This window comes from Coregonus clupeaformis, chromosome 33 (assembly GCF_020615455.1).
Source record: "Coregonus clupeaformis isolate EN_2021a chromosome 33, ASM2061545v1, whole genome shotgun sequence".
Classification (NCBI taxonomy): Eukaryota; Metazoa; Chordata; class Actinopteri; order Salmoniformes; family Salmonidae; genus Coregonus; species Coregonus clupeaformis.
Window position 1 is genome coordinate 26,196,223 of NC_059224.1, and position 24,493 is coordinate 26,220,715.

At 42.0% G+C, this 24,493-nt stretch overlaps 2 protein-coding genes across 9 annotated transcripts in view; both read right to left on the reverse strand.

Moving 5' to 3' along the window:
- Positions 1-738, reverse strand: part of LOC121548914 (adhesion G-protein coupled receptor G6) — a 52,298-nt gene extending 51,560 nt beyond the window's left edge. For all 6 annotated transcript variants that reach the window (XM_041860580.2, XM_041860578.2, XM_041860575.2 and 3 more), the window contains exon 1: positions 424-738. In XM_041860580.2, the coding sequence (XP_041716514.2) occupies positions 424-425 (2 nt within the window). In that variant the 5' untranslated portion in view covers positions 426-738. The remainder of the gene's footprint in view (positions 1-423) is intronic.
- A 4,406-nt stretch (positions 739-5,144) lies between these two features.
- The window catches only part of vta1 (vesicle (multivesicular body) trafficking 1), a 70,116-nt gene continuing 50,767 nt past the window's right edge, over positions 5,145-24,493 (reverse strand). Inside the window, exons 4-9 of one of the 3 annotated variants that reach the window (XM_041860583.1) lie at positions 18,794-18,869; positions 17,430-17,541; positions 9,637-9,756; positions 9,505-9,600; positions 7,988-8,068; positions 5,145-5,898 (exon numbers count right to left, since the gene is read on the reverse strand). In XM_041860583.1, the coding sequence (XP_041716517.1) occupies positions 5,753-5,898; positions 7,988-8,068; positions 9,505-9,600; positions 9,637-9,756; positions 17,430-17,541; positions 18,794-18,869 (631 nt within the window). In that variant the 3' untranslated portion in view covers positions 5,145-5,752. Of the gene's footprint in view, positions 5,899-7,987; positions 8,069-9,504; positions 9,757-17,429; positions 17,542-18,793; positions 18,870-24,493 lie in introns of all 3 variants that reach the window. The other 2 variants (XM_041860582.2, XM_041860581.2) reach the window with 2 other exon arrangements.

The window sequence follows — 24,493 nt, forward strand, 5'->3', positions numbered from 1 at the left end:
TCAGTAGAGCTAGGGGAAAACCAAGTTAGTGAAAAAGCTGTTCTCTATAATGTAGGCTACTTTCACTACCTCTAAAGTAGTTACGTTTACTTTGTGTCATAATCATGCAGTTTTGCATGTAATAATTTACCATGTCTTGAGTGCTATTGAACAAGAATTTATGAAAACCCTATAGCAATATGGCCAGAAGCGTTACATTAGCAGTCAAATTGATTAACTATACAGAACAAGTTGTTGACTGTGTTGGGAAAACTTTATGACCACTCTCAAAGTCAATAGGCTAATATATACATTTAGTAAAAAACACAAAGTGTAACAATGTAACATCCATTAAATTATCCTCTCGAAAATAATCTCCAAGACAATGAAAAAGTCAAGCATTGACGATAACGTCATGAGCAATAAAAACATTTTATAACTTACATTATCTTATTGGAGAGGGAGCTGGTCTCCTAGAATAATCATATTATCTCCTCTCCTGTCGTCCGACTGGAGTTCGCCGTTTTGGAAAACTTTTGGAAACTTCTTCAAATTCGTGACACGGCGACGTTTCAAAACTTAATTCAGGTAATCACAGTTCAGTATATAAACGCTAAACACGCACTTATCCTAAAGTCGGAAACTGAAATCGATTGTTGAACCTTTTCCCCGTCGCGCAAGATGCTTGAAACAGCAGTAAAGCGGATTTACCGTTCAGGACCGTGTCCTTGCACACAGCTAGAGGACGTTCTCTCTCCCTCTGGCGCCCCACCCTCAACTAAAGGCAGGCAGGCAAGTCCCAGGGGTTAAGAACATTTGCTAAAAATGCTGCAAACCCATCCAGAATTCTACAGCAGTTGCTTCTCCACCACACTGTGAAAATCGACAAATTGGACATTCACAGATTCCACATAATTAGGTCCCATGATAATTGTTTTATTCTGTGTCTGTGATGCTTACTGTTGCAGCATGGACTGACAGTAGGCCATGCCACAATGAAAGTAAACATTCCTTAAAGGGGCAATTGCGATTACTACATATATTTATTTACTTTTAAATTCATAATACACTGAGTAGTCAATATTGAGTTGCAACCCCTTTTGCCCTCAGAACTGTCTCAATTCGTCGGGGCATGGCCTCCACAAGGTGTCAAAAGCTTTCCACAGGGATGCTGGCCCATGTTGACTCCAATGCATCCCACAGTTGTGTGAAGTTGGATGGTATCAAGAATAGTGGTGGACCATTCTTGATACACACGGGAAACTGTTGAGCGTGAAAAACCAAGCAGCTTTGCTGTTCTTGACACACTCAAACCGGTGCGCCTGGCACCTACTACCATACCCCGTTCAAAGGCACTTAAATATTTTTGTCTTGCCCATTCACTCTCTGAATGGCATACATACACAATCCATGTTTCATTTGTCTCAATCCTTCGTTAACCTGTCTCCTCCCCTTCTTCTACACTGATTGAAGTGGATTAAAGGGATCATAGCTTTCACCTGGATTCACCTGGTCTGTCTATGTCTTGGAAAGAGCATGCTCCTAATGTGTACACTCAGTGTACACAGACATGAATTCTTGAAGAATATAACTTATAAATGCCTCATGAGCTTAGTTCAACTGTCTAACCCCATCAGAACCCAAAATAATAGCCTACTGTATAGCCTCAAAACATGGTTAAAACTATAATTTGATATAATGGATGGTCAGTCCTTGCATCCATAGCTCTGTCTATTAATTTAAGTGTAGTTACATTTCCCCAGTCCCATCCCTCAGCTGTTTACCGAAACAGTGGCGGGGTATCCACTTTGTAATTATTTGAACTGCAGGTTTCCCATTTAAAGCTGCAATATGTAACTTTTGGGCTACCAACCAAAAAGTTGTGTTATAGATCTGTCATTCTCATTGAAAGCAAGTCTAAGAAGTGTTAGATGTGTTCTATGTGTGCAATTTCTATGCTTCCCATTCTTAAGTTTCGTTTTTGCCTAATTTACTTTAGGTTTTGTACAACAGCTACAAACAGCTGAAAAAAAACAATATTTTTGGTTATGGAAAATATACTTCACAGCGATTTAGATGGTTATCTACACTATACTTGCTTGTTTTGCCGCATAAACTGAACTTAGGCCAACTATTAGAATTTTAGCAACCATGAAATGGTGGAGCGATTTCTGCATAGTGCATCTTTAACGGAAACTATTGTGAAATTGAAATGAGGGAGGACAGGACTGAAACAAGTTCATGCATAGTGCATAGTATGTAGGCCATGTATGATCCAAGTAATTTGCTTTCGATGGCAGTTTAGAATTATCTTATTTTGAGATAACTCTTAACAGGGTTGGATATCTGAATCAAGCCTGGTCTCATAGACTAGACGTAACATAGTAAACATACATTTGATACACTCAAATTAGTATGATATGTTATGTTTGGTTACATAAGACAGAAGGTTACTTAAGGCAAAACCAAAAGGAGGGTAGTTGGATGAGTGTTCATATAACGTGAACGTCTAGCAAACCAAATCTGATCACGGACAACTATCATTTTAGCAACTTTTCAATTTAGTTCTACTTTTTAGCTACTTTGCAACTACTTAGCATGTTAGCTAAACCTTCCCGTAACCCTAACCGTAACCCTTTTAGCTAAGCCTTGTCCTAACCCTGGCCTTAACCCTTTAACCCAACTCCTAACCTTAACCCTAACCCCTAGCCTAGCTAACGTTAGCCACAATGAATTAGAATTCGTACATTTCATATGATTTGCAAATTTGTAACATATAAGTTTTGCAAATTTGTAACACATCATACGAATTGTAATTTGTAACATAGCATACAAAATGGATGATGGACATCCACAAATTAATACATACCATATCAAACGTAATATATCATACTAAATGGAGTTTCTCAGATTCACGTCCATAATAATACGAAATGCTCTGAGACCAGGTTGCTGAATTTGCATGCCTTATACACTTTCTCACCTTTTCGGTCTCCAAAACCATCACTTTTAATGTCGTTGAGGTTTAACCACAGCCAAAAGAAAAAATTATATGTCTTCTATTGTTGATAGAACTACAATAAAGTCACTAGTTCTATCAGCTCCTTAATTGGGTTGGGGGGTTCTATAAAGATGAATAGACATGACAGATCTTTGAATGAAACTATGGGAAGCACTTTATCCCATCTTCCAAAATAGAATAGAACATTGACAGTTTTATGGGGTGGCAATACAGCCATATACTAACTTTCTTACATGGTTCCCTGAATGACGGACAATAGCCTGGCAAAAGTGAGTCTTCCATTTCCAGTTGTGAGTGACCTATACAGCTGGGGACACAGCTGTTTTATAATGGTGGTGAGGCTTTAAACTATTACAAAAGCCAAAGAAGTGGCTGTTCTCCGACCAGTACATAATGAATCATGACAAAGGGATGATCAAACCCAGCTAATGTTCCCACAGTACTGTCATGTGAGCTAAATAGGGCCAGTATTGATCTCATAGTGTTTACATGATTTACATATAAGTTGAAATGTTGCAAAATAACTGAGGAAAGCAATACATCTCTGCATCTTGTCTCTATCACCTCCAATACTTACCATACCTCAAGCCACTCATTGGCTGACAGGACATGGTGCACAGATTGAAGGTGCAGTTGTTCACAGTCACAGAGAGGTACTTACCTATTTCAATTGACATGTGACTTTTCTCCCCCATTAACTTTACAGCTAGAATAAATACGTGGAAGGAATCCACCTGATTTTCATTTGACACCATGCCCATCAACAAGGAAGGAATAAGGGACTCAGGCAAATACAGATGCTGGTGGTGATAGTTCAGCCAGTCGAGAGATAAAGGGCCAATGCCCTTTCTATAACTCTTAAGGCAATAGGCAGGCAATGAAGAAAAACAATGAGCGTGATGACATCAAGAAAATAGGCATAATAATCACTTTCAACAGGTTGAGCAAACCCAAACATTACCCATAATTATTTATTACCAGAATAAGTAGAAGCCTAAGGACTCTCAAAGGATTTGGTATTCATGGGCACTCTCCGGTTTCATTCATTTTTAAATGGAGTGTAACCCGATTGATTTAATAAACAAAATGTGCTGGAAGATATCAGTGTGGTATTTTGGAAATGCAGGACTCAAAAATTCATTAAAGGTTTAATTTCCAGCATTTAATTTCAATGCCCCTTGTAATACAGCAGGTGACTCCCTGGTGATATTAGAAATGTTCTAACTGTTATTGTTCACTCCTTTCATCTCATTGATTTACACATAGAAGCGTTTCTTTAATGTGATGAGCCTGCACAGTGAATATTCCACCATGAGGTCAACTCAATTATCTGCTCTTGGAGTTTCAGCACATTTTAATAATCGCCAGTGGCTGTACATTACTGTTTAATTACTGTTATCAAACAAACACTAAAAGGGAGAAGAGGAGAAGGTCATCTTCAAAGCTTGGCTACATAAACAGAGCAAATTGGTTAAATACATTTCAAGTGGAGACAGCAGTCGAGAGGGATGTTGCGTTCTGGATAAATGTATTCAAATAACCCATCAACAGACTGTTGCTGTCTCTACTGTGTGTAGCACTGGCATGCTTCAATATTTCCTAGTTCAACATCATTATGGAAAAGTATAAAATTGTGAACAATGACCTAAATACTTCAATTGATTTGTTTTAATAATGGTCAAATGAGTCCTTCATTTAAGAACACATCGATAAATGAAATGTTAGAAACAGAAAACTCACTCAGGAACTTCTGCATATTTGAGGATGGACCGATCTACTGCTCAGTCAAAGATAACAGCATATAAAAGTACACGTTTCGTGAAGGGCTTTCAACTAAAGTGACATTACTGTACCTCTGGAATTACCTCTCTATGGGTCAGTTTCCTGGACACAGATTAAGCCTAGTCCTTGACTAAAAAGAATGCACAATGGCTAATCTCCATTAAAATAGCTTTTTAGTCCAGGACTAGGCTACATCTATGTCCAGGAAACCAACCGTATATGTTACCCTCTTGTTGCTCCCTCCCCTAAGAGGTCATCATCAAACAAAGTAAACATGAACAAAAGTCCTCCTCTTGCTTGGACAGTTTTGTTTACTAAAGCAGACAGTATCAGTATATACAAACAGGTCACCAACCATCAATCAATTTACACATTTTATTTAAATTGTGTTGATGCAGAAATGACAGTCGTTTCACCCAAGAAAAGAAGACAAATAGATACTGTATTGAAAACACAGTAAAGGAAAGATCAATGTCGCCTGAAAATAGTGGATTATATCTACTTGAAGCATTGGGCTACTTAGTGTATGTAAAATTAAATGAGAAAATGTGTATTTCTTTAGGATTTTGAACAGCAAACCAAGTATGTTCCCAAAACATACATACAAAGGGGATATGTGTGTTACACAAAAGTGTTATCAAAACTACAGTCAATAAGTTGTTTGTGTAAACTAATATAAGGAGTATATTAGCAGGTGATAAATGCACTGTTTTAACATACAGGCTCAGGAAGTCTTTCGTGAGCAACTCACTAGTTATGGACAGCCAAGTTGGAAGCTCCACAACAGGAGTCCAATATGGAGACACAGATGTCCTTGTTGTTTACAGTGATGTTGAATGCTTGGGACAGAATTGCTTTCTTCAGACGGATACAGCTGGGGCTGCTGTAGATTAGAGGGTAATGGTCTCTTAATTCTTCTGGGCTAGATCAGCGATATAGTGACACAGTGACGCCGGGGGACAATGGGTCTCATTCTTTGCCAGTGGTAAGCAACTTCAGGGCCTTCTGCAGATTCTGCACCGCCGTGCCCACGTCTTCGTACTGCAGGGCGCTGCCGGCGTACTTGCAGTACTTCTGAGCCCTGGTGTAGTCCTCTGGTGTGAGGCGCACGTCACCTGCCACGACAAAGAATAAGGACTTCCTGTGAGATAAGTGTAATTATTGAAAATAAAAGTTCACACTATAGAATGTGATCTCTTAATTAAGAGAGAATGTGTGTGAGTAACACACACACCACCCCTATTTTACTCCTTCACTGACCCGCCCTATTAGGTCATAAATCGTCTGAGTCAGACCAGTCTGAAACATCTCTCTGATTTCTCCCTTAACTCAAAACGTATTTCACAAGACCAACCACACTCTGCAATTTCACCAGAATTTGAGACACTGGCCATGAGTGTCATTACCATTTTTCAATATAAGACACTATTTATAACTCTGAAAGAACCATGTCGGTCTAGACACATATGCTAAGCATTTTCAATTTCTTCAGAATTCCAAATGGTTTAAAGCACATTTGTAGTAACATCAACATAAAACATTGAATGGTGTGTTTCAAAATGATAGGTTTCTTGTGTATATGTTAAGTAATGTTAATGCCTATTTATCAGTATGGACAATGAATAAGAACATGTCGTTTTGCAACTTGTTAAAAACTAGAGGAAGGAAAAAACTGAGGTGACAGAATGTTTGAAAATAATAACATGATTCAGGATAATTGCTTACCTTTTCAATCAGCTACAGTGAGTGATACACAAATGATGATGATCATGGACAAAATTTCCCCAACCTTTCATTGTCTACCAGTGACTGTCCCATTTACCAAAAAATGTAAATAAACATTACGGGCAGAAAGTACTCACGTATTAGCCACATGGCAAGGGATTTATTTGTGGCTTGCCACAATAAGCTCATATTTACCACCAGTCATTTAAATTATAGGGTTAGGCTGAGGTTGGGTAGATTCTGAACACTTGTGTTAAATCAAGGCAGACGCTGGTGGCCATTATGGTAATTTTATAACCTAGGCCCTTCAGAATATACCACTACGAAAACGCTGTTCCATCTGAGGAAAGATTTGTACAGCTCTGAGGGTGGTTAATGTACTTAATATTTGGGGGCAGGTTAAATGGTCTGGTCAAAGCCCATCACTGTGCTCTCAACTGTTTTCAAAACATCGCTTAAAGCCTCCTCAAATAGAGAAACAGAATGTCAATATTATAACGTTTTCTGTTTCTTCTTATTTTGCTTGGCTTTGAAGGTCATAAATTAAAGTGATACTTTATTTACTTCCCTAGAGTCAGATTAACTTGAGGATACCATTTTTATGTCTCTGTGTCCAATATAAAGGAAGTTAGAGGTAGTTTCACAAGCCAATGCTATCTAGCATTAGCACAATGGCTGGAAGTCTATGGTATCTGCTAGCATGCCAGTCATTGCAATAACGCTAGTTAGCAATTGCGCTAGCGCTAGGAATAGATCAGGCCAAATCAGGTGATTTTGTAAATATTACACTTGTACACTTTTATTCTATTCACTTCTAGCAGATAATGTTTCATTTGCCACAGTGTATTTGGTAATGTTCTTATATAAATAAGGTATTTCTGTTTTTTATTTTTAATACATTTGCAAAAATTATAAAAACGTGTTTTCGCTTTGTCATTATGGGGTATTGTGTGTAGATTGATGAGGGAAAAATTAATTTAATCAGTTTTAGAATAAGGCTGTAATGTAACAAAATATGGAAAAAGTCAAGGGGTCTGAATACTCTGTAACAGTATCACACTAGCTCCTGCTGAGTAAGCCATGTAATTATCACCTCTCATGCCAACCAAATGCGGTGTTTTCTGCTCTCTATTCATTAACATTTATTAAGGCTGCATTGTCATGACACTGCAATTGGTAATGCAGTCATTTTCCTTTCATCAGCCAGACTGTGATTATTTGGGTTTTGTCTGTGGTCATATTTTTCCCACCAGTGCTGGAATCCAAGAGCCCAAAGTCTGTTTTCCATAAAGCATTTTATGAGGAGACCTGCCGTGTGCCAGTCTCTCTCCACCACTCATGCCCCCCACCCCTCGTCTCCTCACAGCCAAGAGGAGAGCCATCAGCGTGGTGGTTTTGAGATGTGGGAGAGGTGAGCCCCAGGGTGCCTGGGGAAGGGAAGGGGGTACTATGCCGTCCCGTCCTGTTCTTACTCCTTACCTTCCTGAGTGGCACTCCGCAGTGAGGGGTCGACCGCCGGAATGCTTCGGGGAACAGGCACTGGTTTAATGGGTTCTCCTGCTAACACAGGGGAACAGGGCAGAGTTAGTCCAGTCCACCCATAACCTCTAGAGTCCAGGAAAAACAATACAGGGCACTTTCAACTTCTGCTACGCCACAACCAAGAAATGTGTTGGCTAACGCTGTTATATGATTTTATGAAGTATAAAGAGAAGTGGTTTGAATGCACTTAGAGCGCAGAGAGCTGCTCAGGCCTCAGTACATTCACTCAAGCCAAATGGATGATTTACTGCAGAGCTATAATGAAAACAAGGTCAGATTTGATGTAATCTGGAACAATGTTAATTTTGCTCCTCACAGCCAATGTATAGACTCCTGAAACAGGTTCCAGCTACATGGGTCCCAAAAAACAAGGGAGGTCCTGGGGGAAATCTGTACAGCTATATTTCATGTGTTTGTATTGCAGGCTCTGAGGTATGCAGCGTGGCGTGCCGCCCCCGATTCAATTAGTGCCAGAGCACCTCTGGGGTCACTGGGTGGAGCCGAGTCATTTCCTCTGTGCCTGGGAGCCAGTGGGCTAATCACAGAGGACACAGGCAGGCCCTGGGCCTTCGGGGGGAAAGCACACTATCAGGGCTTCAGAGTGGACCCTGCTCTCACGGACCCCCTGCCTTCACCCCTGGCTCTGCTCTTTAAAAGGTAGAGCGTGATAGCAGGGAAAACAGGAAGACACGCAGGGTAAAGTCAGGAAGGCCAAGACCTGGACAGACCTCTGCCGCCCACGGCCTGCCAAGACTGAGTCAATAAGGAAACTATGATAAATCTCAACTGTCCATATTACATCCACAACCTATGTTGATGTCATTTATCATCAACAACAACCTTAATGAGCATGTGACATATTAATAATAACCACTAGAGAATGAATAAACAAACATATCTCGTTGGTCTTTGTCTGGTGGGGGTGTTACAAATGACTAGTGTTGGCTGCTTTGTGTGAGGTAACTGTTCCCTGGGTGATATGGGACACAACACCCAAGTCAGCCGCAAAGAAAGCAGCCATTAGGGTTCATTACACAATCCTGTCTCTCCGCTCACAAAAGACCTGCCAAGGAAAAATGATTAGGCCTTTTTCCTATGCTTGTCGCCAATGCCAAAATATACAAGACGGGTATAATGGCAAAGTGTATCCCATAGGCTTGAGCTGAGCTGTACTCAAGTTATGCCAGGGGAACACCACTCTGTTATACATCAGGAGAAGAAAAATGGTCAGATGAAGAATTAGCCTAGTCAAACTAGGCAGACAAATAATTAGTCAAGTCTATGAAGTCTTCATCATGACCATTCTCTGTCTCTCTGCTAGAGCTGATCATGTTTGTAATCACAAGGTAAGACTGCACTGATACATCTAAAGACATGAACATCTCATGAGTATTCTAAAGGCTCTGATGAGTGTTGTGGATGGCAGGGTGGTGTGTAGATGTCCTATCCTTTACCTGCAGGTGGAGGGAGCTCTGCAGGTGTGTTGGCTGGGCAGTGGGCTCCAGGGGGGATGTGGATATTGTTGTAGTTGGTGGGTGGGTAGGGGGGACCCCCAATGGAGCCCGGTTCCTGGGGGTAGGGGGGACCCCCCATGGACCCAGGCACCTGGTTTGGATCCCTGAAGCCGGGCTGGGAATGGGGTGGAGACTGGGGCTGAGCAGACTGAGAGGAGGGTCCCCCTCCACCCTCAGCACCATATTCCTCATCTGGGGAGACAAGGAGAGGGGAAAAAGACAGAGGATTCTAAGATATGTAGTTTGCAGACCTCTCAGATCCCTGTCATGGAGCTCATATTGTTTGCATTTATACTCAACTTTTCAAGTTGACAATGGACAACTACCCTGCCCCCATATCACGCCAGTCATTCTGATAAGGCTGAACTTACGCAAGACTCTGAATGTTAAGTACTGATATGAGGTATGAATCTATAAATGTCCCAATAAAATATATTACTGTGGATGAAGTCAGAAGACAACATGCAGATATACAGTCGTGGTCAAAAGTTTTGAGAATTACACAAATACTAATTTTAACAAAGTCTGCTGCCTCAGTTTTAATGATGGCAATTTGCATATACTCCAGAATGTCATGAAGAGTGATCAGATGAATTGCAATTAATTGCAAAGTCTCTCTTTGCAATGAAAATGAACTTAAATCCCAAAAAACATTTCCACAGCATTTCAGCCCTGCCACAAAAGGACCAGCTGCCATCATATCAGGGATTCTCTCGTTAACACAGGTGAGAGTGTTGACGAGGACAAGGCTGGAGATCACTATGTCATGCTGATTGAGTTAGAATAACAGACTGGAAGCTTTAAAAGGAGGGTGGTGCTTGAAATCATTGTTCTTCCTCTGTTTACCATGGTTACCTGCAAGGAAACACGTGCCGTCATCATTGCTTTGCACAAAAAGGGCTTCACAGGCAAGGATATTGCTGCTAGTAAGATTGCACCTAAATCAACAATTTTTCGGATCATCAAGAACTTCAAGGAGAGAGGTTCAATTGTTGTGAAGAAGGCGTCAGGGTGCCCAAGAAAGTCCTGCAAGCGCCAGGACCGTCTCCTAAAGTTGATTCAGCTGCGGGATCGGGGCACCACCAGTGCAGAGCTTGCTCAGGAATGGCAGCAGGCAGGTGTGAGTGCATCTGCACGCACAGTAAGGCGAAGACTTTTGGAGGATGGCCTGGTGTCAAGAAGGGCAGCAAAGAAGCCACTTATCTCCAGGAAAAACGTCAGGGACAGACTGATATACTGCAAAAGGTACAGGTATTGGACTGCTGAGGACTGGGGTAAAGTCATTTTCTCTGATGAATCCCCTTTCCGATTGTTTGGGGCATCCATCCGGAAAATACCTTGTCCGGAGAAGACAAGGTGAGCGCTACCATCAGTCCTGTGTCATGCCAACAGTAAAGCATCCTGAGACCATTCATGTGTGGGGTTGCTTCTCAGCCAAGGGAGTGGGCTCACTCACAATTTTGCCTAAGAACACAGCCATGAATAAAGAATGGTACCAACACATCCTCCGAGAGCAACTTCTCCCAACCATCCAAGAACAGTTTGGTGACGACCAATGCCTTTTCCAGCATGATGGAGCACCTTGCCATAAGGCAAAAGTGATAACTAAGTGGCTCGGGGAACAAAACATCAACATTTTGGGTCCATGGCCAGGAAACTCCAAGCATTGATTATGCAAGAATGGGCTGCCATCAGTCAGGATGTGGCCCAGATGTTAATTGACAGCATGCCAGGGTGGATTGCAGAGGTCTTGAAAAAGAAGGGTCAACACTGCAAATATTGACCCTTTGCATAAACGTAATGTTATTGTCAATAAAAGCCTTTGACACTTATGGAATGCTTGTAATTATACTTCAGTATACCATAGTAACATCTGACAAAAATATCTCATAACACTGAAGCAGCGAACATTGTGAAGACCTACGACTGTACTGCCCACTGAGTTACATCATTACCTTGCTGTGGCAACAATATCAGCGGCTGACTCAAGATGGTAGGGTACAATAACAAGTCTACCAAATATGTTACACTTCTATCAGGCCACAAACACTTTTTCATCAAAGCACAACAGGATGCTACACTTTATCTTGGTAAATCCCTTTCAAAAACATTTCCCACATTTTCTTTTTCAATCATGTGGATTTTACTTCTGAAGCTTCAATTCGCAATATGCTTCAATCTATTCCGAAGACCATGATTGGTTCATTTTTCACAGTGCAGACCGTGGGGTGGGTATGCCTCAAGATGAAACTACCACCAGGTCCCAGACCAGCCATCCTCTCCTCACGCTGTCTTGTGCAAACAGGAGGAATGAGTCACCAAGGAGCCCCTTTTTTCCTTCATGTAACCAGTGATGCAAAGGAAGGTTACAGGAAACCTTACAGCTATGGAAGTGGATATGAGCTTCCAACACACAATGACAGCTTCTTGGCATGGATTGGCTGAGATGAATTAGAGATGGCCACTTTGGGGCAATGTGCCGAGTGCCGACATACTGCTCATACGGAATGATGTGAACACTAAGTTGTGGAGAAACATACCAGGCATTAAGTCTAGATTTTCTTATGCAAAGACGAAGCCTAAGATTAAAACAGAAGTACTTGAGTAATGACAACGTATAAAAGACTAAACATATTTGACTTTAAAAGACTATTCAAACAAAAACAAGACTTCAAAAAGTGTCAAGTGTTTTTTGTGTGTACTGAACTTCAATGGGCTTAACAGGAAAAGGTTATCTACTCAGTCTTTGAGCTGCGATATACACCATGTTTCTAAAGCACAGTGAGCCAAATCCCAGAAGAACAAGCTTAAATCCAGTAATGGTGGAAATTCCATTTCATGGGTATGGCGCCTGTTCTTTAGACTCATTAAAAGTAATACTATGCTTAAAACATATTTTGGAGTGACCAGATTTAATTTAAAGAAAATATTAACCCCAAATATATTTTCTGAGATTAAAAATCATACACTGTATGTGCCTACATGTGCTATATTTGACACCACTTTGGACATAGATCCCTAACCTCCATAAAATTACATTATGGAGAGGAAGTGTGAGATGAATGAAAAACAGACCGTAACACATTTTCATATATGTTTCTGTGTCAGTCTTAAAACCATTTCCTCTGCCAATATTTAAGTTTCTCTAGCCTATTGTCCCGTTTTCCCCAAGACTCAAGGTGAAATAATATGGCTGGGGTAGGCTAACACAAATAAACCGTCTAGGCTTATGTGACTACATCTGCATTTGTCGTGGTGCGAAAGGCCGCTAGTCTATGGGCAGACCCAGAGGATTGAGGGGCTAATAGGAGGGAGTGGGCCAGATGAGGATGGGGAGGGCTGGTCCCAGAACATCTCTCTGAGATATGGAGAACTATGGAGCTGTGAAACAGGAACCGGGAAGTTTCCCTGCAGACACTCTCCCCTGACTCTCCCTGTTCTGCTCTAGTCACTCACAGCCCAGCCCTGCACACCCTCAGCCGCACACACTGAGCAGCATTGTATCCTACTTACTTACAGAGGGGGATCTTGATTGCTCCGAGATAAAAACCACAACCCCCACACACACACACACACCTCACTCCTCTCTTTGGATCAGATGAAACTCTCACGATTAGAGCCATGTGAGAGACAGACAGTAAAGATAAAGCTGCGGTTAATCTCACATTATGTCTGAATCAGTGAAAGGAGCAGAGACGGGAGCTGTGGTTGAGCGTTTTGCCAATGGCCCACTTAATCTTGATTTGTGCCAATAACAGTCGGGAGTGATGGGCGTTTTAAATGGGTGTTGACAGCGACTCTAGCACAAGGGCTTGGTTCAGTTTGACCCAATAACTGGCCAGCAGGGTGAAAAAATGCACAGGGATAATTAGCGACAGAGACCGTGAAGAAGGGATCGTAAACAGATGGAAAGATTTTATCGAATGCAAGTCTCAAGGCTCGGAATGCTGCCTTGTGCATAGGACAGACCATCCCAAAGTTTGAAAGGATATGCATTACTGACACCATCAAAATTCAGTCCTGTAGTCACAGACCAGTGATACACTGCATAGAAACTCTCCTCCTCATAATGACACTCTGAAATGATGTACAGTACCAGTCAAAAGTTTGGACACACCTACTCATTCAAGGGTTTTTCTTTATTTTTACTATTTTCTACATTGTTGAATAACAAAACTATGAAATAACACATGGAATCATGTAGTAACCAAAAAAGTGTTAAACAAATCTAAATATATTTTATATTGGAGATTCTTCAAATAGCCACCCTTTGCCTTGACGACAGTTTTGCACACTCTTGGCATTCTCTCAACCAGCTTCATGAGGTAGTCACCTGGATTACATTTCAATTAACAGGTGTGCCTTCTTAAAAGTTAATTTGTGGAATTTCTTTCCTTCTTAATGCGTTTGAGCCAATCAGTTGTGTTGTGACAAGGTAGGGGGGATATACAGAAGGTAGCCCTATTTGGTAAAAGACCCAAGTCCATATTATGGCAACAACAGCTCAAATAAGCAAAGAGAAATGACAGTCTTTATTACTTTAAGACATGAAGGTCAGTCAATACGGAACATTTCAAGAACTTTGAAAGTTTCTTCAAGTACAGTCGCAAAAAACATCAAGCGCTATGATGAAACTGGCTCTCATGAGGACCGCCACAGGAATGGAAGACCCAGAGTTACCTCTGCTGCAGAGGATAAGTTCATTAGAGTTACCAGCCTCAGAAATTGCAGCCCAAATAAATGCTTCACAGAGTTCAAGTAACAGACACATCTCAACATCAACTGTTCAGAGGGGACTGTGTGAATCAGGCCTTCGTGGTCAAATTGCTGCAAAGAAACCACTACTAAAGGACACCAATAATAAGAAGAGACCTGCTTGGGCCAAGAAACACGAGCAATGGACATTAGACAGGTGCAAATTTGTTCTTTGGTCTAGAGTCAAAATTTGAGATTTTGGATTCCAACCGCCGTGTCTTTGTGAGACGCAGAGTAGGTGAACGGATGATATCTGCATGTATAGTTCCCTTGTAAAGCATGGAGGAGGATGTGTTATGGTGTGGGGGTGCTTTGCTGGTGACACGGTCTGTGATTTATTTAGAATTCAAGGCACACAATACCAGCATATCTACCACAGCATTCTGCAGCGATACGCCATCCCATCTGGTTTGGGCTTAGTGGGACTATCATCTGTTTTTCAACAGGACAATAACCCAACACACCTTTAGGCTGTGTAAGGGCTATTTTACCAAGACGGAGAGTGATGGAGTGCTGCATCAGATGACCTGGCCTCCACAATCCCCCGACCTCAACCCAATTGAGATGGTTTGGGATGAGTCAGACCGCAGAGTGAAGGAAAAGCAGCCAACAAGTGCTCAGCATATGTGGGAAATCCTTCAAGACTGTTGGAAAAGCATTCCAGGTGAAGCTGGTTGAGAGAATGCCAAGAGTGTGCAAAGCTGTCATCACAGCAAAGGGTGGCTATTTGAAGAATCAGATATATAAAATATATTTTTGATTTGTTTAACACTTTTTTGTTTACTACATGATTCCATATGTGTTATTTCATAGTTTTGATGTCTTCACTATTATTCTACAATGTAGAAAATAGTAAAAATAAAGAAAAACCCTTGAATGAGTAGGTGTGTCCAAACTTTTGACTGGTACTGTATATTTTGCTAACCCAATTATAAGACTCAAACAAAGTAGCCACAACGCATATGTGTTGAGCTGATGACAGTCTTCTACTTGGCCAAAAGGCCAACAGACACACCTACTCACCTAATTTAATTGATTGGCAACTGCAGAGGTACTGAATGTTCTGAAAGAGCCCCTAATCCTAATGATAGACTAAAAAAGACACTTCAGTACATTATTGATGCCCTGTGAGAGAACGTTGACAGAGTATTTGTAGCTTGTGAAGTTGAATTTGAGTTAAACTCCCACTTTCCATGCTTTGCCCTCACCACATTGGTTATTTGAGATGTGACCTTATTTTTCATGAAATGTTAAGGAATCAAATACATCTGTACTAGTTTCCATCATTTGGTGGCATGGCTACAAAACAAGCGTGCCTTCTCTGACTGGACAGGACTTGTGGGCAACATGGCTAGAAGCTTGCACTTGTTCTGCCTCTGGCTCTCTCTCTTCCATCAGGACAGGGTTCAGCACCACGGTTGAGGCTTGGGGAAAATGTGCTAATCAACAAAGTTGCTTCCTATTGGCTCTCCCTCATTTCAACAATGTTTTCCTCCATTTCTTTCCCCTTGCTAATCATCTCCTCCTCCTTGGAAGTGGAAAGTCAAGCAAATATGTATCTGAGACAATGCAGTCACTGTGGCCCCTAAACAAAGCAAGTTTGATTCCCACACGTAGGTTTCATTAACCTACTAAACAGGTCTAATGAACGGTGTTAATAAAAGACAGTAAAACCAATACAACGTCAAAATGGCTATAAGTCTAAAATAAAAATCTATCCCCATATGAAAATACAGTAAAACCAAGAGTAAAAACTAAAATACGAAAATCCCAAAATGAACACCCAAAGTACAGTCTGTTCATCATTTTAACACATCCTACTTTCTTTTCATTGCCACCCTGCAGCACGTCTGCATGTTTTCATGTAATGATGAGCAACGGGTCACCCTCTTCCTGAGTTGTTTGACAGACATGTGGAAACAGTGAGATGCAGTGATAAGATCCTGATGTGTGTGGACTGAGTTAGACTCAATATGAGGGAGAGGAGAGAGTATGATATCAGCTTTCTCTTGGCAATGTTACACATCGGTGGGAATAACCATGCATGATGTCACCACTTACAGACGGAGGCCCACATTCACAACAGGCGGGAGGGAGGGGAGGGACGTTGCACTCCCCACACAAAGAGATGAACTACACCAGAAAGTAGGCTGTGTCTAAAACTAGACTTCACAGACAGTCATACTGTAACTTCTATTCATCTGTGTGGCTAAATCAAAAGAGAGATGAAATAGGGGAAAGACCAGCCACACGTTGATTTAGAGGCCCTGTCCCCATAATTTCAGTCTGCGTGTGGGTTGGGTCGCAGTAGAGTGGAGGGCTCTAGAGATGACTTCATCGCTGACATGTGGTGCTCAGGTCAAACGTACTGTATCACGCCCAACAGATGTTCAGAGAGGAGCACAGTGATCTAACTGCTCTGCCATCTGCAGCGCCATGGTCGGCTTCATATCACCCTCTAACAGGTGGTTCGGAGGGTCCCCCAGTCCCCCAGCCCTGTCCTGTCCTGTCTCATCTCAGGAAACTGCTCAACTGGGGCATCTGTACCACCTGGCCAACCACTCAGTACTTGGTCCGAGATGTAGTTACTCTGCGAGTCTCAGTCTCTAAAGGGTGTTAAAATGTACACCGACAGACAGACAGACAGACATGGGCCCTCGCACACAAACCAACATAAGACTGATGTATGTAACACAATCATACAAACTCATTTTAAGACTGTTCTTAACCAGTGGATGTCAGCTGCAACCTTCAATCCAAAGATTTTGCCAAAGATTTTGTAACATTACATAATTCTTACACCACAGCCACAGGGTAAAACTACCTACTCTGGGCCCTTCCTGACCCTCTAAGGATAAGGGGTTGAAAAAACCATGAAACAAATATCAGCTCTCTCACACACACAAAGCCACTGCAAGCCTCCGCTGCTGCACTCTCAGACTCGATAAGGCACACAATGACAGCCAACCTTTACTGACTGAAGCACGTCGTCACCCAGACGGAGGAAAGCAGGTCTAAAGGCTCCTGAAGGAAAGGCCAGGAGAAGAGGTATTTTCTTAACGGGTCATAGTTTGTTTGGGTGGCAGTGCTGATAGAATATCAGTCCTTACCATATGTTTCCTCTTCATAGCCAGCAGGGCCAGCCTGTGGGGTTTCACCACTTTTCAGACAGTTGTGGATGTAGGTGGCCTTCCATCTCGCATACTTCCTGTGCTGGATGTTCTGAAAAAGAGTAAGGAGGGAGGGAGGAGGTAAATAACACAGAAATAATCAAGATAAGAGAAGTGAATTAAAAGCAATTAGTTAAACAATGGCGACTGGAGGAAGAGGCTTAAAATACGACTGTTTGGATTTTCCTTTGGCTTACGGTAGAGGGAGGGATGGCGACAGGATGAAGAAATTGCTGTGGTTTCTAACACCCAGGTCACAAAATTCATTAGAAGTTCTATGGACCTCATTTAAAAAGTTCACTCCCTGGTAATCTTATCTGTGGATTAATTAACTGGAAATTCATTGGAGGATCTAGTACAAAACTTTACTAAACTACAGATTCACTTTAGTCAACAAGTAAATCCAGGTTGTTTCTGATTTAGCGCAATTAATTAGATGACTTTAGTCACATGCACAGGGTACAATGAAGACATAAAAAGTCAATTAATTTCTAAAGCAACTAACACAATCATAATTCTAATCTAATCTACCCCTGGAGATAACAATATACTAGACCTGAGGGAAAGTTTAGGACTGATGATAGCTACAATTAGAGCTCACACTCCATTTAACAGGCTCACATACAATCTGCTAAACTCTCTAGATCACCATCCACTAAAAGTTTTGGCACTCCTCTCTGGTGCTGAAATGTCCCTTTTTCTGTAAGAAATCCAATCTCCCATAATGCATTGTGACGTGCTTTGTATAAAACGTATCTCCAGTAATCAGCGAGTGGGGGACTCTGAGGCTCCTTTGTCTGGGTTAGTGTTACAGAGAGAAAGCTCCGTGTTAAAGCAGCCTGTCCAATGAGCTTTCTACAGCGGGAAAATGCCTGGCCCTTAGGGAGAGCAGCCATTCAATGAAACATTGTCTGTCATCTGCCACAGTCCACTTCCCTAAGTAGAAAAGACATCTGTGGCCATGGAGACCCATGGAGAAGCTTTAAAAAGGCCTCTGCTGCTGAGATTGTCGGTCTACTAGTGTCTAGTTGTCTACGGTCCTAGACTGGGCTGGAGAGTCTATATGTTACAGTCCGCACTATTTCCCTATTCTTTCCATGTCTTGGATTTTCTATGGTTTTGAGAGCAGCCGTGGACTGATGTAAGGATGGAAATGTGGATAGCCAGTTCATTATACTTCACACACACATTACTTCACACAGTGTAAATTTATTAATGTTCTGAAATAAAAAGGTAGATTTATTTACAATATAGTCTATAGGCCCTACAGGGTAGGATAAGGGTATTCCTAATTGATGACTTACCTCCTCCGATAACTCGCCGAAAACTGACAGGACATCTAACAAAAGGCTAGATGTGTAGAAGGACTTAATCATATTCCTACAAAGAAAGACAGAAATATATTTAAAAAATGTTAAATTCATCATACTGTTGGATTCTTAATTAAGGCATACTGAAGCCATTATACCCAAGTGTTTAAAACCTGCCAGCCAATTGTGACAAATGTCTACTACAAGAAATGCTGCTTTCCAGAACATGGATAATTCTATAATTCTCAAATATGTGGGTTTATCTCTTATGTGGTTGCATGATAATTGGATCCAAACAGGTCCAGAATGACTAAAATAACTGTCTTTGGATTCAAATAGCAAACTATTTGCCCTGATACAACATTAGTCATGACACTAAAAGAGAGGATTGTGGGTCTGGAGTCAGTTCAGAGACGACACCACTTGTGGGCATTCAGTGTAGATCACACAAGGGGAACAAGGGAGGGTAAACATGTCATAAAATCCCACAGCTGGTTCCAGGAAGCATAAACACAGGGACGTAAAAAAATACAAAAACATAGGGGCTTGCTTTCTGGGGGCTTCCAGTCCAGAGGTGTGTCCAGTCAATGTAAGCCTTGTAGTGGAGCCGTACAGAGCAGTGCAGAGCGGAGCGGAAAGTAGACCAATGTACTGAAAAGCTGAAGGAAGTTTCTTATTCAGGGTCAGTTCCCATAAACATTCAATGGATTGTTTATGTAGGTCCAGCTTCTTGTAAATCAAGACTTTATATTAATATAGCCTAATTCTCGTAATCCCGACTTGAAGACAATAATGTTTTATTTGTATTTTCAAAGTTTTTCCAAATGTGGTTCTACATATTTGTCTACATAGCACTGGGGGCACCAGTTTCACTTGTGAGAGTAAAAATTACCTGCTTTGTTTTATATACAGTGGGGCAAAAAAGTATTTAGTCAGCCACCAATTGTGCAAGTTCTCCCACTTAAAAAGATGAGAGAGGCCTGTAATTTTCATCATAGGTACACGTCAACTATGACAGACAAATTGAGAAAAAAAATCCAGACAATCACATTGTAGGATTTCTAATGAATTTATTTGCAAATTATGGTGGAAAATAAGTATTTGGTCACCTACAAACAAGCAAGATTTCTGGCTCTCACATACTTGTAACTTCTTCTTTAAGAGGCTCCTCTGTCCTCCACTCATTACCTGTATTAATGGCACCTGTTTGAACTTGTTATCAGTATAAAAGACACCTGTCCATAACCTCAAACAGTCACACTCCAAACTCCACTATGGCCAAGACCAAAGAGCTGTCAAAGGACACCAGAAACAAAATTGTAGACCTGCACCAGGCTGGGAAGACTGAATCTGCAATAGGTAAGCAGCTTGGTATGAAGAAATCAACTGTGGGAGCAATTATTAGGAAATGGAAGACATACAAGACCACTGATAATCTCCCTCGATCTGGGGCTCCACGCAAGATCTCACCCCGTGGGGGTCAAAATGATCACAAGAACGGTGAGCAAAAATCAAAGAACCACACGGGGGGACCTAGTGAATGACCTGAAGAGAGCTGGGACCAAAGTAACAAAGCCTACCATCAGTAACACACTACGCCGCCAGGGACTCCAATCCTGCAGTGTCAGACGTGTCCCCCTGCTTAAGCCAGTACATGTCCAGGCCCGTCTGAAGTTTGCTAGAGTGCATTTGGATGATCCAGAAGAGGATTGGGAGAATGTCATATGGTCAGATGAAACCAAAATAGAACTTTTTGGTAAAAACTCAACTCGTCGTGTTTGGAGGACAAAGAATGCTGAATTGCATCCAAAGAACACCATACCTACTGTGAAGCATGGGGGTGGAAACATCATGCTTTGGGGCTGTTTTTCTGCAAAGGGACCAGGATGACTGATCCTTGTAAAGGAAAGAATGAATGGGGCCATGTATCGTGAGATTTTGAGTGAAAACCTCCTTCCATCAGCAAGGGCATTGAAGATGAAACGTGGCTGGGTCTTTCAGCATGACAATGATCCCAAACACACCGCCCGGGCAATGAAGGAGTGGCTTCGTAAGAAGCATTTCAAGGTCCTGGAGTGGCCTAGCCAGTCTCCAGATCTCAACCCCATAGAAAATCTTTGGAGGAAGTTGAAAGTCTGTGTTGCCCAGCGACAGCCCCAAAACATCACTGCTCTAGAGGAGATCTGCATGGAGGAATGGGCCAAAATACCAGCAACAGTGTGTGAAAACCTTGTGAAGACTTACAGAAAACGTTTGACCTGTGTCATTGCCAACAAGGGGTATATAACAAAGTATTGAGAAACTTTTGTTATTGACCAAATACTTATTTTCCACCACAATTTGCAAATAAATTCATTAAAAATCCTACAATGTGATTTTCTGGATTTTTTTTCTCTAATTTTGTCTGTCATAGTTGACGTGTACCTATGATGAAAATTACAGGCCTCTCTCATCTTTTTAAGTGGGAGAACTTGCACAATTGGTGGCTGACTAAATACTTTTTTTCCCCACTGTAACTATAATGGCGCCAAAGGAGATGGCTGCCGTTTTACGGCCCACTAACCAATTGTGATATTATATGTGTTCTTTCGCATTATTTTTAATTTATTCTGTACATAATGTTTCTGCCACCGTCTCTTATGACCAAAAAGAGCTTCTGGATATCAGGACAACGATTACTCACCTCGTATTGGACGAAGATTTTTCTTCAACGAGTCGGATGCAAAGGATATTCTACAGACACCCGACAAGGCCCAAATCCCTGTCATTCGCATGAGAAAGAGACGGAGATATCGTGAATGTAGGTCGGGGTGCCTTCTAAGGATCCGACGGCGAGTGAGTAATCTGCCTCTTCCATCAGTCCTATTAGTCAACGTACAATCATTGGAAAACAAAATGGATGACCTACGATCAAGGATATCCTACCAACGGGACATTAAAAACGAATATCTTATGTTTCACAGAGTCGTGGCTGAACGACGACATGGATAACATACAGCTGGCGGGATATACGCTACATCGGGAGAATAAAACAGCCGACTCTAGTAAGACAAGGGGTGGCGGGTCTGTGTATATTTGTAAAACAACAGCTGGTGCACAAAATCTAGGTAGAGTATCTCATGATAAGCTGTAGACCACACTATTTACCAAGAGAGTTTTCTATGTTTTTCGTAGCTGTCTATTTACCACCACAAACCGATGCTGCCACTAAGACTGCACTCAATGAGCTGTATAAGGCCATAAGTAAACAGGAAAACGCTCATCCAGAGGCAGCGCTCCTAGTGGCCGGGGACATTAATGTAGGGAAACTTAAATCCGTTCTACCTAATTTCTACCAGCATGTTAAATGTGCAACCAGAGAAAAAAAAAAAAAAACTCTAGACCACCTTTACTCCACACACAAAGACGCGTACAAAGCTCTCCCTCGCCCTCCATTTGGCAAACATGACCATAACTCTATCCTCCTGATTCCTGCTTATAAGCAAAAACTAAAGCAGGAAGCACAAGTGACTCGGTTAATAAGGAAGTGGTCATATGACGCGGATGCTAAACTACAGGACTGTTTTGCAAGCACAGACTGGAATATGTTCCGGGATTCTTCCGATGGCATTGAGGAGTACACCACATAAGTCACTGGCTTCATCAATAAGTGCATCGATGACGTCGTCCCCACAGTGACAGTACGTACACTACCAGTAAAAGTTTGGACACACCTACTCATTCAAGCGTTTCTCTTTATTTTTTACATTGTAGAATAATAGTGAAGACATCAAAAATTATGAAATAACACATATGGAACCATGTAGTAAACAAAAAAGTGTTAAACAAATCAAAATACATTTTATATTTCAGATTCTTCAAATAGCCACCCTTTGCCTTGATGACAGCATTGCACACTCTTGGCATTCCCTCAACCAGCTTCACCTGGAATGCTTTTCCAACAGTCTTGAAGGAGTTCCCACATGCTGAGCACTGGTTGGCTGCTTTTCCTTCACTCTGCGGTCTGACTCATCCCAAACCATCTCAATTGGGTTGAGATCGGTGGATTGTGGAGGCCAGGTCATCTGATGCAGCACACCATCACTCTCCTCCTTGGTAAAATAGCCCTTACACAGCCTGGAGGTGTGTTGGGTCATGGTCCTGTTGGAAAAACAAACGATAGTCCCACTAAGCCTAAACCAGAAGGGGTGGCGTATCGATGTAGAATGCTGTGGTAGCCATGCTGGTTAAGTGTGCCTTGAATTCTAAATAAAATCGCAGACAGTGTCAGCAGCAAAGCAAACACACACCATTACACCTCCTCCTCCATGCTTTACGGTGGGAAATGCAGTGAGGGAAAAAAGTATTTGATCCCCTGCTGATTTTGTACGTTTGCCCACTGACAAAGAAATGATCAGTCCATAATTTTAAATGGTAGGTTTATTTGAACAGTGAGAGACAGAATAACAACAACAAAAAATCCAGAAAAATGCATGTCAAAGATGTTATAAATTGATTTGCATTTTAAATGAGGGAAATAAGTATTTGACCCCCTCTCAATCAGAAATAATTCTGGCTCCCAGGTGTCTTTTATACAGGTAACGAGCTGAGATTAGGAGCACGCTCTTAAAGGGAGTGCTCCTAATCTCAGCTTGTTACCTGTATAAAAGACACCTGTCCACAGAAGCAATCAATCAATCAGATTCCAAACTCTCCACCATGGCCAAGACCAAAGACCTCTCCAAGGATGTCAGGGACAAGATTGTAGACCTACACAAGGCTGGAATGGGCTACAAGACCATCACCAAGCAGCTTGGTGAGAAGGTGACAACAGTTGGTGCGATTATTCGCAAATGGAAGAAACACAAAATAACTGTCAATCTCCCTCGGCCTGGGGCTCCATGCAAGATCTCACCTCGTGGAGTTGCAATGATCTTGAGAACGGTGAGGAATCAGCCCAGAACTACACGGGAGGATCTTGTCAATGATCTCAAGGCAGCTGGGACCATAGTCACCAAGAAAACAATTGGTAACACACTACGCCGTGAAGGACTGAAATCCTGCAGCGCCCGCAAGGTCCCCCTGATCAAGAAAGCACATATTCAGGCCCGTCTGAAGTTTGCCAATGAACATCAGAATGATTCAGACGAGAATTGGGTGAAAGTGTTGTGGTCAGATGAGACCAAAATCGAGCTCTTTGCATCAACTCAACTCGCCGTGTTTGGAGGAGGAGGAATACTGCCTATGACCCCAAGAAGACCATCCCCACCGTCAAACAAGGAGGTGGAAACAGTATGCTTTGGGGGTGTTTTTCTGCTAAGGGGACAGGACAACTTCACCGCATCAAAGGGACGATGGACGGGGCCATGTACCGTCAAATCTTGGGTGAGAACCTCCTTCCCTCAGCCAGGGCATTGAAAATGGGTCGTGGATGGGTATTCCAGCATGACAATGACCCAAAACACACGGCCAAGGCAACAAAGGAGTGGCTCAAGAAGAAGCACATTAAGATCCTGGAGTGGCCTAGCCAGTCTCCAGACCTTAATCCCATAGAAAATCTGTGGAGGGAGCTGAAGGTTCGAGTTGCCAAACGTCAGCCTCGAAACCTTAATGACTTCGAGAAGATCTGCAAAGAGGAGTGGGACAAAATCCCTCTTGAGATGTGTGCAAACCTGGTGGCCAACTACAAGAAACGTCTGACCTCTGTGATTGCCT